General features: G+C 40.6%; 1 protein-coding gene across 1 annotated transcript; it reads right to left on the bottom strand.

Annotated features, from left to right (window-relative positions):
• Positions 1–1,659: 1,659 nt before the first annotated feature.
• On the bottom strand, positions 1,660–18,426 carry CALD1 (caldesmon 1; the record flags this gene model as incomplete). Its single annotated transcript, XM_015821080.1, has 10 exons — positions 1,660–1,713; positions 3,747–3,780; positions 4,405–4,485; positions 6,229–6,324; positions 6,765–6,902; positions 8,098–8,176; positions 8,271–8,314; positions 13,203–13,343; positions 15,221–15,476; positions 18,269–18,426. Coding segments are annotated over 10 exons (1,059 nt in total), but the record flags the coding sequence as incomplete, so codon positions are not given.
• Between the last annotated feature and the right edge of the window lie 232 nt (positions 18,427–18,658).

Here is an 18,658-nt window from a genome sequence, read left to right as displayed (position 1 = left end):
GAGTCATAAAAGAGCCAAGGTTGCCTACCCCTGACCTAGGGCCAAGGGCTACTATACTTGTGCACAAAATTGTATGGCAATAGGAAGGATGGTGCCCTATTTATTTTCTAAAGCGAGAATGTGAGACGTGTATACAGACCTGATAAAAAGCAAAATCAGTGTGCAATAAAGTGGAAAAAAAAGATACCCAACAGCGCGTGTGCATGTATTTCTTGTGTGGTAATTATGGTAGTTCTATATAAATTAGCTATATTGTTTTATACATGTGACCTATGACCTAAAACTTTTTTTTTCTTCCCTCTTTAAAACTATAATTTTATTCGCTCATCTTATTATTTTTTTTTAAAAAACACAATCTAATACTTCTCTTGCCATGTCCCTAATGGCAATTATGGAATATTAATATAAAAGGTGTGTATTCTTTTTTTTAAAAAAAAAAGTTGTGATATTGGCTAGTTATGTACGTTTATAGCTAAATGAAGTAAATAAGTATTAAAAGCCTTCTATCATTAGTAGTGCCTTATACATAACATTTAGAAAAGCGAAATGTATATATTCTAAAACTGTTAACTAATTTTTTAAAAAATACAAACAAAAAAGAGAGAGATACATTATCAGTACCACTGCTGATTGCCATTGTCCAAATTCAAGGTATTAACTATAACTTACCAAAGGGAGCGGGGGAATGCTACTTCAAACTATGAAAGTTGTATTGATGATGCTAATTCATTATGGACTAGTTACGGAAGGAAATGGCCAACTCAGCATGTTTCTTCCATGCCTTACTCTAAAGTGCTGAAAGGAAAAAAAAATGGGGCTCATCTCACTTAGGTATGGGAAGGATATTTGTATGGGATCCATACAGCCCCATTCCTTGCATCTCCCCTACTTTCCTTTCATGGAAAGTAAGACTTCTTGGCTTTGCACATGACCTTATGGATGGAGAAGATGCTTACAGGTATGTACCAAGCAAAATGTAAGTGATGGATTAGCCACTCCACCAACAACATACGTGGCATCCTCTTAATCTGTGATATGATGCTGGAGCGCAAAGGGGGAGAAGGCCACCGTTCTATCAAAGGTGGTGGACCATCAAAGATGGTGAACCTATCATATAGTGTTCTATGGACCACGATAGGCTTAGGGAATTATACCAAACCTTTCTACACTCAAGTCAACAATAAGTCAATAGTAGCAAAGAAGTTGACTCTGCCTTGACTCTTGAGGGCCCACTGATCAGGTGCTTTGCTTGTGAATGGACCAGCCTGTGTTCCGCCTATCCTGGCCCTGTGTTTGCCTCACCTATTTGGGACAGGACTCACAAGTGGAAGGTGTGCACAGCAGATGTCCCTCTCCTACATGTTGAATGTTTCTAGTCTGGACACACAGTTTGTTAGACTTCTTCAGTAGAAGTGTCTCTCTTTCACAGCATGGATTTCTTTGAGGAATAAGGCTCTTGTTACAAGGCACTACTATTAAGACAAATGTTTTAAGACTGAATATTAAATACAGTGCTAATATACATGGTTTCCTTAAAAACTGGGATAATGTAGCCAACCCCCCGCCCCGCCCCCCGCAATAAACCAACAAAAACAAACATAAATATATATAAAAGGAAGAGGACAAATTTAGCACTTCTGTTTTTGAAAACCGAATTGGTCCAGCGTAATTGGTGGCTTCCTTAAGGCTCCTTTTCAAATTGTCTCAAACCTGCTGAAAGAAAGAAAAGTGGTGGAGTTGCCTCAAATCACCAGAAATGTCACCATTTGGGGCTTAGTTGGAAGACCCTTACTTGTCCAAGGACTTGCTTAGGTTGCAATGCTAAAATCAAATTTTAAGGACTATACCATCTTTCTTTCTTGCTCATTCTCCACAATCTAGAAGAATCAGAATCAGAATAGAACTAGAAGGGACCTTGGAGGTTTTTTAGTCCAACTCTCTGCTCAAGCAGTAGACCCTGTACTATTTCAGACAGGTGGCTGTTCAGTTTCTTAAAAATCTCCAGTAATGAAGGACCCACAACTTCTGAAGGCAAGCTGTTCCACTGGTTAACTGTTCTCACTGTTAGGAAGTTTCTCCTTAATTCCTGATTGCATCTCTCCTTGATTAGTTTTCATCCATTGTTTCTTGTCTTGCCTTCTGGTGCTTAGGAGAATAGGTTGACTCTCTCTTCTTTGTGGCAGCCTGTCAAATACTGGAATACTGCTATCATGTCACCCCAAGTCCTTCTTTTCCCTAGACTAGACATACCCAATTCCTACAACTGTTCTTCATATGTTTTTCTCTCCAGGCCCTTAATCATCTTAATTGCTCTTCTTTGCACTTTTTCCCAAAGTCTCAACATCTTTTTGTAATGTGGTGACCAAAACTGGATGCAGTATTCCAGGTGTGGTTTTACTAAGGATTTATAAAGTAGTATTAATATTTCATGTGATTTTGATTTCCAATAGGTTCAATCTTAACTACCTTTAAAAGAATACCCACTGATTGCTTCTTTTCAAAAGACAGATTAGTTAAACCAGTGGTTCTCAACCTTTTTAATGCTGCGACCCCCAACCGGTCGTAAGTTGAGGACTAAACCGGTCGTAAGTCAAGGACTAAACCGGTTGTAAGTCGAGGACTACCCAACCGGTCGTAAGTCGAGGACTTTCCCTGCCTGGGAGCGCCGCGCATGTGTGGTTCTGCCCCCTGTGCCGGCCGAGGCGTAGCTGGCAAGCGGCAGAGACGGAGCAGGCCGACCACCAGCTGGCCCAGCTCAAGGGAGGTAAGGCACCCGCCGGAAAAGGGGGAAAAAAATGGCAGACAGCTTTGCTTGGCGACCCCCGTGAAATGGTCGATCGACCCCAAATGGGGTCGCAACCCATAGGTTGAGAACCGCTGAGTTAAACTTAATGTTTAAAGGGTCCATAACTTTTTACTGCTCCCAGCTCAAATTTTACCTCCTCATTCATATGGAATGCAATCTTTTAGTATAGTGAACTGCAAAATTGGGTTTGAATCAGCTTATTCTTGGGTAAGTAAGTATATCTCAGTACTGGTATAATGCCTGAAAAGAAATGGATCCTGCAGAGAACCATTTAAAAGATTTCAAAAGGCTCATTAATTCCTACTTAAGTTGGAGATGCTTAATTAGACATGTAAGGAGCTGAACAGGAAGGAAATAAAAGTAATTGTTTCTTCGTAGTGGGCAGGAATGTGAACAGAAAGACCATGATATATCTTACATTAACCTATAAAGGGCTTGGCTAGATTCTTGTTTATAAATGGACCCAGACACTGCTGTATGCAAACCATGGTTATGACATTGGATCTTGTTGAGCAAACCCATCTAATGATAGTTTATTCACCTATGGCCAAGCCAATCATAGCTTCACGTGATAGGTGAGCCAATTCACAGGCAAATTTACCCAATGTTGGAGGGCAGGAAAGACAGTAGCAGGAATACTACGTAAAAGGGGAGCTGAGTTGAAGATACAGCAACAATAAAGAGGACCGTAGGAAGAACAATACAATATTCAATGGGTAGCTCACATCTTCAGAGGCTTTGAAACTAGCCAGGAATCTGAAGGATCTGCTGTTTGTCTCTTACAGATTCCAGCCAAAGAGCCCCATTTGCTATCAGGGACAGGCCACTGGGGAGGGGAGACTGTCTGACAATCCTATTAATATTATTCCAAAATTGAGGCTTGGGCCCCTTGTTCAGGCCACACCTGATCCCAGACACTGAAATGCTCGCTTTTGCTTACCATTGGTCTCCAGCTTCCTTCCTGCTGCTGTGACCTGATTCAAGAAAAGAGAAATTAAAAAAAAAAGGTTAGAGAAACATAAAGTGTTTATTAGCAGTACATACTGGATTTTTATTTTTCATTTTTTGGTTGGTAGATCTTAACGACGTGGATATGGTGTACAAAGAATGCAATGAATGAGAGATAAAATAAACTATAATAGGCCTGTCTATTGATCAGTTCCCCTTTGTGGGCTGGATGTCTTTGTAAATAAACAGTTGGAGGAGGATAATGATGATGATAATAATAATAATAATAGTAGTAGTAGTAGTAGTAGTAGTAGTAGTAGTAGTAGTAGTAGTAGTAGTAGTAGTAAAGTTGGAAGGAACCTTGGAGGTCATCGAGTCCAACCCCCTGCTCAGGCAGGAAACCCTATACCATTTCAGACAAATGGTTGTCCAGTCTCTTCTTAAAAACCTCCAGTGTTGGAGCATTCACCGCTTCTGGAGGCAGGTTGTTCCACTGGTTAATTGTTCTAACTGTCAGGAAGTTTCTCCTTAGTTCTAGGTTGCTTTGGCAATTATGTCAGTGAAATTCAGCAGGGCAGTTGAAGGGGACTTCAGAGATTACACCACCACCCCACTCCCCAAAATGGAACAGGAACAGATGGGGTGGTCACCTTTGATGGAGAAGGGGTCTTCTCAACCGACTGCTTTTCCCAAAGGTTGCGTTTGCCAGATACATCTCCAGGTCGTAAGTCCTGTTTCCAAAAGAAAACAAAGGAAGCATTTGAAACAAAGAACGGGGTAATATATATATATATAAAACTTCGTGCTATTTAGATAAACTTTCCCCAAAGGTGAAATCATGAGACTTTTAAATCATTTCTTTCAAAATAATAGGTCCACAGATAACTGGACATACATAAATGGGCTGGAACTGGAAGGTCATGGTGTTGCAGAAGAGTTTTAAAACTGATTTACCTGACTCAGTTTAAAAGCAAACAGTCAATCCGAAAGAAGAACAGAACAACGGAGATATATAGAGAATTCCAGCCAAGAAGATGGTGGTGAAAGAGGGAAGAGAAGAAAGCAGTTGACTGAGAAAGAAGGAATGGAGAGAAAGGACAGATTAGTATCAACTCACTTCTGTGAATAATTCTACTATAGTCCACTTATAATGTCCAGCCTTCTTATATGAAATATTTATCTCTGAGCTTATGAACATCTGGCTGCTAGTTTTGAATAGAGAAGAATGTAGAAACAGCAGATTGATACCATATCACAGCTATCTAAACCACTATTTTAGCTCCAACAGTAGATTGCAATTTCTATTTGGTTGCAAATTATAAAAAAAATATGGTCTAAACATGCTGGAGAACATCAGGTTGAGTAAGGATGCCCTTGGTAAACTCAAAACAGGGACAACCTTCTGAACACTGAGTTCTCACATTACAGTTTTTCTCATTCACAAATGGTAGGAAATAACAACAACAACAACAACAACAACAACTGGAGAAGATAACAAAATACAAAGACCTATAAATAGAAATAGAAAGACTGTGGCAAAAGCAAGCAAGGGTGGTACCAATAGTAATAGGCGCCTTGGGTGCAATCCCAAAACAACTGGAGCACCACTTGAACACCATTGGCATTGACAAATTCGCCATTAGTCAATTGCAAAAGGCGGCCTTACTAGGAACTGCTTTCATCCTGCGACGATATCTGTAATACCATCAAACATCCATATTTGCCTATCCCAGGTCCTGGGTAAGGACTCGATAGGTAGACAAAATGCCAAATCCAGTCTGAACATCTGGCTGACTCTGCGATGATCCATAATAATAATAATAATAATAATAATAATAATAATAATAATAATAATAATAATAATAATAATAATAATAATAATAATAATAATACAGTTGGAAGGGACCTTGGAGGTCTTCTAGTCCAACCCCCTGCTCAGGCAGGAAACCCTATACCATTTCAGACAAATGGCTGTCCAGTTTTTTCTTAAAAACTTCAGTGTTGGAGCATTCACCGCTTCTGGAGACAGGTTGTTCCATTGGTTAATTGTTCTAACTGTCAGGAAGTTTCTCCTTAGTTCTAGGTTGCTTCTCTCCTTGATCAGTTTCCACCCGTTGCTTCTTGTCCTGCCCTCAGGCGCTTTGGTTCAATAGGTTCAAATATACACCAAATCCTGCATTATCCATGATGTGCTGACTACTTGTCTGTTCTGTTCTAAGACAGCACTAGACTAAAACCCTGAACTCCTCTGTCAACTGCCTGGGCAATCAATCAGTGATGATGGCAAGGACAAGAAATTATTGAAATAAAGATAAGCTAATGTGGATGAGCATCCCAAAATCCGAAGCCAGTAATATCTACCAAAATAGTACTGAAGTTCTCTTTCTTTCCTGCAAAAGTTATTAAGCTTCTATTTTATTTTATGATAAAAAAAGAGGAGCATTTTATGAAAAAAAAGAGGAACAAATACTCACGGATGGTTTTGAAGCAGCTGATTTGTTGTTTTCTGGGGTCTTAGTTAACCATTCATTGATGCGACTGGAGACTCCAACCTTTAGCCCAGCTGTTTCCTGCAGAACATTTGTTTGTAAATAGAACTGGACGCTTCATGGTAAGAAATAACAGCACTACAGATTGCAACAGCTGATCACCCAAATCTATATGTCTTAGTCTGTAAGAGTGCTAAATCTCATAAACATCTGTGCAACTTCACAAGAACACGTATGAGAACCTTGAAGTCCTACAGTTGAGAAGTTTACCAATCCATGAACTCTTATGCCAAAGCTTTGTTTCACAGCTTCAATACTCAGAGCGATGTCTCCGTGAAACACCATCTCACAAACAGAATTAAAAAATACCTTTCAAAAAGCAAAACTTCCTTTCCTGTTTGAAGTTCAGAATCTGCATTTTCACTAATTACCTCAGGTCTTATTTATATGCCTTGCCTTGACTGACCTGGGAACTGCAGAGCCAGACACAGGGGCAGGAAGGTCTGAAGGATGGCATGTACCTTATTGGGTGTCCCCGTTCCAGAGGGTGATGAAAATACATTGCCTTTCTCCCACATGCTCTTGATGTTGCGCACTCCCTCAGCAGGAACTGGGAGGTCAGAGGCAGCTGGCTTGGCGGCCTTCGGAGCTTTGTTGCCCTGGAAGAAGCAACTGGTGAGTCAGGATAGCTGCCCCAATGGGCCACCACTCTTCTCCTCCTCTTCCTCCTGCTCTTTTTTCATCCTCCTACTTTACCAGCTGCTATTGGGCTACAGCCTGGCTCAATCTCACCAACGTTCAAACCAACAATCAGAAGGACCGATGGCCAAAATAAATCCACAACGATTTCCCCAAGTTCATCTTAAGTTGATCTCTTAAATACACTTCACACAAAGGCCGCTGAAAGGAAGACTGAAACAAAGGCTCAGGCAGTGAGGGGAGCTTAAGCAAATGGGGTATTTGAATGAAATGTACTTTATTTGTTTGCCAGATTTATCCCACCTTTCTCCAGAAGCTTAAAAAGGGTAAAGGAATCCCTGCAGATTTTATTCTGCTAGCACGGGGGTAGGCAACCTTGGCTCTTTTATGACTCGTGGACTTCAACTCCCAGAATTCCTGAGCCAGCATGGCTGAGCTTGGAAACCTCTCCCTTTCCCCTCAGAATGGCTGGCTCAGGAATTCTGGGAGTTGAAGTCCACGAGTCATAAAAGAGCCAAGGTTGCCTACCCCTGTGCTAGTCGTTGCCGACCATAGCGGATGGTTCTCATCTCCATTTCAAGGCCATTGAGCCGGTGCTATCCAAAGACATTTCCATGGTCATGTGGCCAGCATGATGTCATGGAGTGCTATTGCCTTCCCACCGAAGTGGTGCCTGTTTATCTACTTGCATTTGCATGCTTCGACCTGCTAGGTTAGCAGGAGCTGAGGAGAGGATGTCACATGGTGCTGGGGACTTGAACCTGGGCTGCCAGCTTTCTACCCGGCAAGCCCAGCATCTTAACCATTGAGCCACTGTGCCACCCCCAGAAGCTTAAGGCAGTATATAATTTCTCCCTACAAAAATCTTTGTAAGTTGGGTTGACCGAGGGCAACTGGCCCAAATGAGTTTCCATGGTTGAAGACAGTCTTAAAGCTGGGTCTCTCTGGGTCCTACTCAACAGGCTAATCTGTACATCATACGTTGAGACAGAAAAGTTTAAATAAATATTCATTGCTCCATCTCTTCCAAGGAATTCCAGAGTATTTAATGACATGTTTTTAAGAAATCATGGTCTATGAAAAATGTTTGATTTGTCCTGAGCACAGTGGTCAATCAGAAGAACATGGGAAATTGAGAAGATGAAAGCCACTCACCTCAATTGCGCTGGTATATTGTTCCAGCCTACTGTCTATCTTGGAGACAATTGGAGTCGTGTGAGTAGGTTTCAGGCCACTGTGAAAAGAATGAAATGACAGAGACTTGTCAGTTCATATCCCGTGCATTAAACTTTCATTATAACCTTTTTCTTTATGTTTGAGCTCTTTACCTCTTCTGGGCGGATTTGTTCAAGAACTCTGCACGTTCTTCTATCTAAAGAAAAGAGGCAGAGAAGTAAATAAAAGGGAGATCTACAAATATCACAGAACCTGGAAGAGGTTTCAATAATGCAATGGTTCACATATATGCAACAAATATAGCAAGTGTGTAGCACACATCACAGCAACAGCACAATGAAATGGAGAGAAGGATCAGGGCCTTACACTTACACTGAGGGCCAACTTCGGATCCTAAAATGTCACAGAGTTTGTAAGAAAAAAAATTAACAGAGCAATAATGCTAAAATGAAGTAGCTTTAAAAAGTCACCCCAGGACAGGAAAGAAAAGCAGAATCACTCCACATGCAGCCTCCATCCAGAAATGAAACCAGATGTTGCAAAAGTTAAAGAACTGAAAACAGCAGCCTTCTGTTTTTGTTTCTCCAAAAATATTTAGGGGTCTAAAATGCATGTCACTCCATTCTGACATCCCTCTCCCCCCAGTCTGACATCCTCTTTCACATTTATCAGGTGACAAAACTATATGTTAGAAGACTAAAAAGTGATGTCAGATGTTGTTGGAAGCACATCTCGCTTGAACTATCCATATACATTAGACCAGGGCTGCCTCTTCTTAGCATCTGCATTACTGATTATGCAGATGGTTCTTGAAATCTCCTTTGATAAAAGTTACTAACAGAGTGAAGCCAAAAACATCAAACTACCTGAGATAACTTGAGGAAATAATTTGACCATCAGTTCTAAAAATGTCACAATCCCAAGTATTATTTTGTTTTTTAAAAAACGAACCACCTAGCTTCTTGTCTAATCTTTTCACTGCACAGTTCTATCTATAATACAGTCCCAAACTTATCAACTACTCTACTTTAGTACCCTGATTAAAAATCAGTGTTGAACCATGGGATTATATTTGAGATATGATGGGGAACTTGTTTAAAACAAGACAGGAGGAACCCATTCTAAAATACAGAGGAAAGAAGTGAAAGATTTCATAAACAAAATTGCCTGATGAATTGAGAAATCTTAATTGTCACAAACTGGAATGTTAAGATTAAAGAATTCTTGAATCTCTAGATTGATTGTCCAAAGAGGACTACCATACCATGATGTTGTGCTGCTTTTCAGAGTCACCAGAGGGCAGCAGAACAGAAGTAAAGTTTGTTTTTCCATCATCTCAACTCTCTTAAGAGTTGTTTAAACATTACAAATTTCCCACATTGATAACACTTGCAAGCCACCAGGTGTAGCAAGTTCTTGTTGCTCTTATTTTTGCTTTAACCTGCAAGCACATACAAGAAAACGCTACACATGGATTAATGGATTACTATCTGTGGATAATCTGTGTGGCTTTTTATATAGAGGGAGGGGGTGAATAATTAGATGTCGAAGTTCTTTGCATCTGAAACAGGTCCCAGATGTTCTGCTCTTTTTTCATGACTTGCATTTTCATTTCAAAATCCACACTTTCCCCAAACCAACAATACATGTTGCTTCAGAAATGTCAGGACACCAGGTATAGATTTTGCAACTCCTGGTAGAAAAGATTGAGTGATTTAATTTTAGTTAAAGCAAATATAAACTTCCTTGTTCGGCATGTCCAGAACTCAGCAGTCCATATGATTTCTCAACCCTTGAATGCCTTCACAATGCTTTAAAACTGTTTCAGTATTAGCTCTAAAATGTATGTGTAAAATTGAAGTGTGCTTGTTACACTGCAGGTTTGTTCAGAATTAGAAAAGTGCTTTAGGCAAGCATATGGTTAAGTATCTGACTAAAGGAAAGTTTGTTTCAATTAAATCTGCATCCTAACTTTTACAATTCTTTTTATAGCCCAGCTTTTACCCATGAAAGTAGTGATATATAAAAAGGTGTTTTCAGCTATAGCATCTTTGTAATGTTCTCCTTGGAAAGAGTTCTCATTTCTATACTAGGGACAGAGCTAGTTGCACAAAACATTCATATTTATCAGTCTTGTATCTCCTTTTGCTGGCAGTTTTAATGCTATTGGCTGGCTTGTTTTTTTTTATTCAAAGAGCAGTATAAATATGCTATCACATAATATAATATTATAATCGTTGTTTCTTTTCTGTTTGGTGTAGTGAGACTCATCTGCTAACAGGATTCAGTAGAACAAAGAGGCCAGTGACTGAGCAACACTATACACACTCTTAGGAAACAAAAGTCATCACAACAGCAAGCCAACAACATGCCCACGACTGAAAATTGGTAAGAAACATACGGTAAACAGAATTACAAAATATATCTGTAAAATAAGATGGAAAGCATAGCATTAAGAAAATGCTCTTGCGCTTTGCCTTAAATTAGGAAGTTGAACTCCAGTCTTTTTTTTTTTTAATTCTGTTTTCGAAATTTGATGTTATTCTATTCATAAAAACAATAAGGTGAAATCCTATGAGATAAAATGAATGGTAAAAGTCCATCAACATACAGTTTCATGCTTCACACTAAGCCATGGTTTATGTAATAAGCTATATTTGCCTAGATTCACAAAAGATACATCATGAAAGAACCCAGCCAAGGCAGAGAATGTTGTAGCAGTCCAATTCTAATCCATCTTAAGAAAATCCAAAAATAGTTGTGCAATTATCCCCTCCTCTTCTCCAAAAGTCACCAGGTGCGTCTAGGACAGTGGTGGTGAACCTATGACACGGGTGCCAGAGGCGGCACTCAGAGCCTTCTCTGTGGGCATGTGCACCATTGCCGCAGTCCTAGACCTTCAGATGGGTTTTATAAAACCTTTTCGCTTTAGGCCTCCGCCGCCATGTGCAAAAAAAAAAAAAGGTTCAATCAGTCAATTTCAACTTCTCGCGGGAAAAAAAAAGATCTTGCAAAATTGGAATTGATTGATTAAACTTTTTAGTCCCGCCTAGTCTGCCATTACCACCGCAGCCACGCCCACCCAATTGGCCACACCCAACCAATGGGCCATACCCACCCGGCACTCAACGATGCATAAGTGGGTTTTGGGTTGCAGTTTGGGCACTCGGTCTCTAAAAGGTTCGCCATCACTGGTCTAGGACAACTCACCACAGCCACCTCGCCACGGCACAACTCGCCACGGGACAAGAGTTACACTAATATCAATGATTAGAATAGAATAGAATAGAATAGAATAGAATAGAATAGAATAGAATAGAATAGAATAGAATAGAATAGAGAGTTGGAAGGGACCTTGGAGGTCTTGTAGTCCAACCCTCTCCTCAAGCAGAAAACCCTATACCATTTCAGACAAATGGTTGTCCAATCTCTTCTTAAAAATCTCCAGTGTTGCAGCATTCACAATTTCTAGAGGCAGGTTGTTCCACTGATTAATTATTCTAACTGTCAGGAAGTTTCTCATTAGTTCTAGGTTGCTTCTCTCTTTGATTAGTTTCCATCCATTGCTTCTTGTCCTGCCTTCCGGCGCTTTGGAGAATAGCTTGACTCCCTCTTCTTTGTGGTAGCCCCTCAAATACTGGAACACTGCTATCATGTCACCCCTGCTTTTTCATTAAACTAGACATACCCAATTCCAGCAACTGTTTTTTATGTGTTTTAGTTTCCAGTCCCCTGATCATCTTTGTACTCTTCTCTGTACTCTTTCTAGAGTCTCAACATCTTTTTTACATCATGGTGACCAAAAATGGATGCAGTATTCCAAGTGTGGCCTTACCAAAACATTATAAAGTGGTATTAATACTTCACGTGATCTTGATTCTATCCCTGTTAATGCAGCCTAGCATTGTGTTGGCTTTTTTGGCAGCTGCAGCACATTGTTGGCTCATATTTAAGTGATGTATTCATTTTAGGTTTATCTCTTATGTGTATTGATATACAACCCTATCTTTTTACATATTGCCTTTAAAATGTGCATTGTCTTTGATTTGGGAACACATTATAATTATAATCCTTATGGGAAAAAGTGGTTTGATACTCATCATTTTTGATACTCATCGTGCCTCCTGGAATCAACTAATGAGAAGTACCAAGGTACCACTGTAGTCAAAATAATGAGGTCATCTTTTGTGTTTTCAGTGACTGTTCCCACTAAAAAGAAGAAATATACATTCTAACGGAACTCAGTCCTTGCATGGATGAGACCGTCATTGTTCCCTCTCTACCGTAATTCAATTTCCAGAAAGTTCTTTGAGTTTTTTGAAGTCTGCCCAATTCATTCAGCATGCAAAACCTTTTTTCCACCAGGATGGTGAATATTGGTACCTCCCTCTCTCTCAAGCTTTGTTTTGACATATAATTGTTGTGACTAAAGAAGTCCTAACACACAAAAGTCTAAGACATTGATGGTGAACATTTTAGAGACCGAGTGCCCAAAAACTGGCCCCACCCCCGCTCCACCCCCTGCCCGCCCCGCTCTGCCCCCCCCATTCCCCACCCCGGCTGCCCACAGGACCACTCACCACCTCCAGGGCCTGCCGCAGATCACCCAGGTAGCCCAGCAGCACTATGGCAGCCACACCCTCTGCCTGCGCCCTGCAGCATCAACTGCATGATGGGGTGTGAGGGCAGAGTTTTGTCTATGTTGCCTGGCTGCCATGTCCTTGGCTGCGCTGCTCCGTGTGGGCCACACTCGAGGGCGACTCTCCTTCAGGGGGGCTGCTGGAGAGGAGGGGGTCACGGGAGGAGGCAAGGCTGGGTCAATGGCACGTGCGCCCACAGAGAGGGCTCTGTGGCACCTGTGCCATAGGTTCACCACCACTGGTCTAAGAGCTTTGCACAGAATAGAGGAGCAATGGATTCAGAAGATGCAGCTGCGTTATATAACGATGCTTCTGGGTGTTGTTATATCAGCACATGCAATGCACAGGGTTGATTTTTGTACAACCATCATGATGACAACTGGAATGTCTTTCACAGATACTTGATCCAAATGATGTGGCATCAGCAGCTGGAAGGAGCCTTACCTTGAGAGCAGAACCTTTTGGAGTGAAACATTTGAAAGGCTTCTTCTCTTCACCCTGGGCTTCATCTGGCATCTTCTGGCGTTTCTCAGCGGCTTCTGCCCTTCTTCTCTCAATTTCTTCCTTCAGCCGCCTTTTCTCTTCCTGCCAAAACAACAACAACAACAACATAGGAGGGAACCATTTAATTGCCTATATCAGCAATTTTAACTAATCCTTAAGATTCGAAAGTGGCAATAAAGTAACAAGCCCAGCTGGTGTTGGGTATCAACAAAGAGGAGCAAATAATGAAAGAACAGTTGTGATGCAAGATTTAACACTTTGTATATGTATTGTGGCATCAGAAACATGTCCCACAGGGCAGAGCATGCAATAGTTCATCACAAAAATTGGTTTTGTCATTGTGATGAAATTTTCAGATGCACAAACTACTACTAGCCACCATTACACAAAAATGTACATAAAACCTGAGACATCTAAACCTACCATCAAACAGTGTAGACGTCTTACATTCAATGCCTGATCACTGTCTGTGTCAGTTTCTATGCAAATATGGATATGGACAGTTGCTTTTAAATAATGTTCAAAATGTGTCCAGTTTTTGGATACAATTCATAGATAACTAATCTGTATGTTCATTTAATTAGCAACACATCTTAGTGGTTCCAGGGTGGGCATGACTGCTGGAGATCATACAAAAAGATGGAACAAGAGACCAATTAAATGCCCATTGTGCTAAGTCATAATATGTTTCAAATATGGTATGTTAAATAAATCAGTGCCCTGGTTCATTCATGATTCTAAACTCAAAACTACAGTGTTGGAATTCTCAGACTCTGGGAATAAAAATGGGTATTTCCAAAATATTGCAGAACAAGAAAGATGGAGTAAAGCAGGGGTCCTCAACCTTGGCAACTTTAAGACTTGTGGACTTCAACTCCCAGAATTCCTCAGCCAGCAAAGCTGGCTGAGGAATTCTCAGAGTTGAAGTCCACAAGTCTTAAAGTTGCCAAGGTTGGAGACCCCTGGAATTCTCAGACTCTGGGAATAAAAATGGATATTTCCAATATATTGCAGAACAAGAAAGATGGAGTAAAGGACTGGACACATGGTTTACAACCCACAATGGAAGTGTCCATGCAGTATATTAATCCAAACATATCACACAGAATCGCTTCTTGGAACTTCATGCATTCACTCTGCTAAGCTAAAATTGAATAAACCACCGCCGAGTCGAAACACACCAAATGCTGCCTACAAAGAGAGTAGCAGATTCACATATCACCCTAAGTCAGAATTAAACTGCTCTATCACTTTTGGCTGCAACATGCTTATTTGTCTCTGAACTAACCTGTTTTCTTTCTTAATATGGTATAGTGAATTACAGATTAACTAGAAGGTTAGATTTACACAACAATGCTAAGACACACGTTCAAAAATCAACACCAGCCATGCCTACCAGGTTGTGTGAATTTATTTTATTTATTTATACCCCGTCTTTATTATTTTTATAAATAGCTCAAGGTGGCAAACTTACCTAATATCTTTCCTCTTGTTATTTTCCCTACAACAACAAACTGTGAGGTGGGTTGGGCTGAGACAGAGGGACTGGCTCAAAAACACTCCATCGGCTTCCATGACTAAGACAAGACTAGAATTTATAGTCTCCTGGTGACTGGCCCAAAGTCACCCAGCCGGCTTTCATGACTAAGGCAGGGCTAGAACTCACAATCTCCTGGTGATTGGCCCCAAACTACCCAGCCAGCTTTCACGCCTAACGCAAGACTAGAATTTGCAAACTTTTGGTGATTGGCCCAGAGTTTACCCAACTGGGTTTCATGCCTTAGACGGGACTAGAACTCACCATCTCCTGGTTGCTAGCCTGATTACTTAACCGCTAGGCCAAACTGCATCTGTTGGGGTCTTTAACTTATCTAATTAGGTGCCCTGTGCAAAGCCAGTTAAATCTGAAACCCAGAGACACATCCTTGCTCTCTTTCTGAACGCACCAGCTTTGTTACCTCTTCCCGAGCTTTCCTCTCCGCCTCGTCTTTCTTCCTTTTCTGTTCTTCGTCTTCCAGAATCTTCCTCCGTTCTTCACGCTTCTTCTTCAGCTCCTCCAGTTCCACCGCCGCCTCTTGTTGCTTCTGCTTCAGCTTCTCAAATTCTTCACTCTCATTTTCACCCCGCCGACGGCGCAACTCCTCGACTCTCTTGCCGGCTTCCACCTGGGGCTTGGCGTCTTCGGATCCCGGTGTGGTTTTGAACCCCGGTCGGCTGAGAAAGAAAGAGAAACATTTTACGAAGAAGAAGCCACCTGTCGCTCACCGATTCTTCTTCACCCTGAAGAAAGAATTATAAACCCCACTAGAGATGGGGTACAGCTGTGGATGGTATCTCTTCCTAAGGCAGATCTTGGTTTCAAGGGCTCTCTCCGTTTTAAAACATCAAAATCCAAATCCTCTTTATAACGACTGCTTTTTCAAATACAGATAATCTTCAACGTACAACCATTCGTTTAGTGACCAGAGCCTGGTGGCGCAGTGGTTAGAATGCAGTACTGCAGGCTACTTCTGCTAACTCCTGGCTGCAGGCAATTTGGCAGTTCGATCCTGACCGATTCAAGGTTGACTCAGCTATCCCTCCTTCCGAAGTTGATAAAATGAGGATCCAGATTATTGGGGGCAATAGGCTGACTCTATAAACTGCTTACAGAGAGGGCTGTAAAGCGTTATGAAGTGGTATATAAATCTAAGTGCTATTACTATTGCTATCTGAAGTTACAACAGCACCAAAAAAGTCACCTATGACTATTTTTCACCCTTATGGCTATTGTAGCATTCCCATGGTCACGTGATCAAAATTCAGGCACTTGGCCTCTATTTATGACAGTTGCATTTCCCCAGGGTGATCTCGCCATTTGTAACCTTCCTAGCTGGCTTTCAACTAGCAAAATCAAAATGGGGGAAGACAGATTCGCTTAACGGTTGCATGATTTCATTTAACAACTGCAGCGATTCATTTAACTGTGTGTGTGTGTGGGGAAGTGATAAAATGGAGCAAAATTCATTTAACAACAGCCTTTACTGGGAGCCGTTGATTCCGATGGGTTAGAAAGATAATAAGTAAAATATATTTTAAAAGTAGAGGATAATTTTGAGCAAGGTTGTCCCCAGGATCAAAAAACAAAAAAAGCAGCAACACTCACTCTCAATGCAAGTTTCTTCCCTTTGGTATGCGGGTGCAACACCAGGAGGCAAAGCTTGCATTACACCTGGGCGACCCTCCTTTGGGCCTCTTCCTCATGAGAAAGGAATGAGGGGTTAAAGCAAAGCAGTTGTGTAATCTAACCACGACTTCAGTAAGGAACACTGAGATGGGAGCCATTTGCATCAATCAATAGACTTATATAAATGAAGGTAAGCAGTAAGTACAGGTAATCCATGACTTAGTAGTAGTAGTAGTAGTAGTAGTAGTAGTAGTAGTAGTAATAATAATAATAATAATAATAATAATAATAATAATAATAATAATAATAATAATAATAATAATAATAATAAAGTTGGAAGGGACCTTGGAGGTCATCTAATCCAACCCCCTGCTCAGGCAGGAAACCCTATACTTTTTTAAACAAATGGATGTCCAGTTTCTTAAAAACTTCCAGTGTTGGAGCATTCACAGCTTCTGGAGGCAGGTTGTTCCACTGATTAATTGTTCTAACTGTCAGGAAATTTCTCCTTAGTTCTAGGTTGCTTCTCTCCTTGATTAGTTTCTATCCGTTGCTTCTTGTCCTGCCTTCAGGGGCTTTGGAGAATAGCCTGACTCCCTCTTGACCATTCAAAGCTGCATTAGACCTTTCCAGAACTACTTACGACCCAGTTTCTAAGTTCTGAGGGCCGCCCCACAGAAAACATGACCGTATTTGGGGCACTTGGAAACTGGCCCACATGTACAGCCAATTGCAGTATCCCAGGATTTTCAAAAAAAGGTTATTTTCCATATTCTATCCCAGAGAACATTTAAAAATGGCTAGCTATTAATTTTATTATGCTGGAAAAATGGATAAAGGAATATTATTGCCCCATTTTGGTTTGATATCCATAAACCTCTTACTAGGGTATTACACTACATTTTAAAAGATGATGGTGTACTTTTGAATTATATTCAAAAAAGTAGAACTTAGAAGTGACTTATCAAGCATGGGGAAGCAAGAAAAACTGTTGTTCAGTATTGAAAATGTAGAGCTATCTCAGATTAACCCTTTCTATTGGATAATAGAAATATTATATTATTTGTGTGTCCAGGGTTTCATGATCTGTTTAAAAATTAGGCTGAAAAAATTAATTTATGCCAATAAGGTTTTTTGTTATTTTGTATTTCTGTTTTCTTCCTTTTTTGTATTATTATCACCATCACTTGAAATCCATCTACAACTATTTGTCCAGGATGGTATAAGGACTCCTGCCTTTGATCAGGGAGTTGGACTAAAACAGGGGTAGGCAACCTTGGCTCTTTAATGACTCGTGGACTTCAACTCCCAGAATTCCTGAGCCTTCTGGGAGTTGAAGTCCACGAGTCATAAAAGAGCCAAGGTTGCCTGCCCCTGGACTAGAAGATCTTCAAGGTCCCTTCTAGCGCTACATTTCTATGATTCTACTGCAGAATTAAGACCTCATTGAAGTTATGGATTGTGATCAACCATGCTGATACAGTGCATGTTGAAGATAGATAGATAGATAGATAGATAGATAGATAGATAGATAGATAGATAGATAGATAGATAGATAGATAGATAGATAGATAGATAGATAGATTTCCCAGTTTAAAGCTAACTGGATATGAATATCAACCGAGTAATAATACTTGCAAGATTAAGCAACGGCCATTTACAAGACTAGGGAAGGCTGATTTATGTTCCCTGTCAAGTTAAAGCAAGATACTTTTTCAAGGTGATGCAAAAAAGTCGTCCTTAGCCTTTGCATAGCAGTGTAGCCTGTTGCAATAAGACCCATAAAAGGCAACAATTGGGTCCGAGTGTAAACGTCCTTGCCCAAGAGTGTATATCTTACCCAAAAGCATGCTCTGTGTGCTTCAGCTTGTGAGCAGGGAGTTCTTGGAAGCATTCCCCATTTTGTGGCTTGGAATCCGGCATTCCCTTCTTGCGATCCCAGATGGATTTTGCCTCTTCTTTGGGCATTTTGTCTCTGTTCAGTTTGTTATCTTTGATCTAATAAGAAGACATGGTTGTAAAAAAAAAGAACGAGTTACATCCAGGACTCTGAAGGAGTCGTCAAAGGTACCCATCTCCACTGTGAATGGAAAGATAAAGAACTATTAATCTACTGTAAATGTAAGGTCCTAAAAACAGCTTGTAGATTCAGCTTTGCTCTGTAGGAATGCTCTGAGTTGGGAAAGATTTTACACATGCTCACAAGCTTAAAATAATACTTGCTTCCATC

Source organism: Protobothrops mucrosquamatus, unplaced genomic scaffold, assembly GCF_001527695.2.
Source record: "Protobothrops mucrosquamatus isolate PMUCROS unplaced genomic scaffold, P.Mucros_1.0 scaffold1246, whole genome shotgun sequence".
Taxonomy (NCBI): Eukaryota; Metazoa; Chordata; class Lepidosauria; order Squamata; family Viperidae; genus Protobothrops; species Protobothrops mucrosquamatus.
This window is presented reverse-complemented; position numbering and strand designations above follow the sequence as displayed.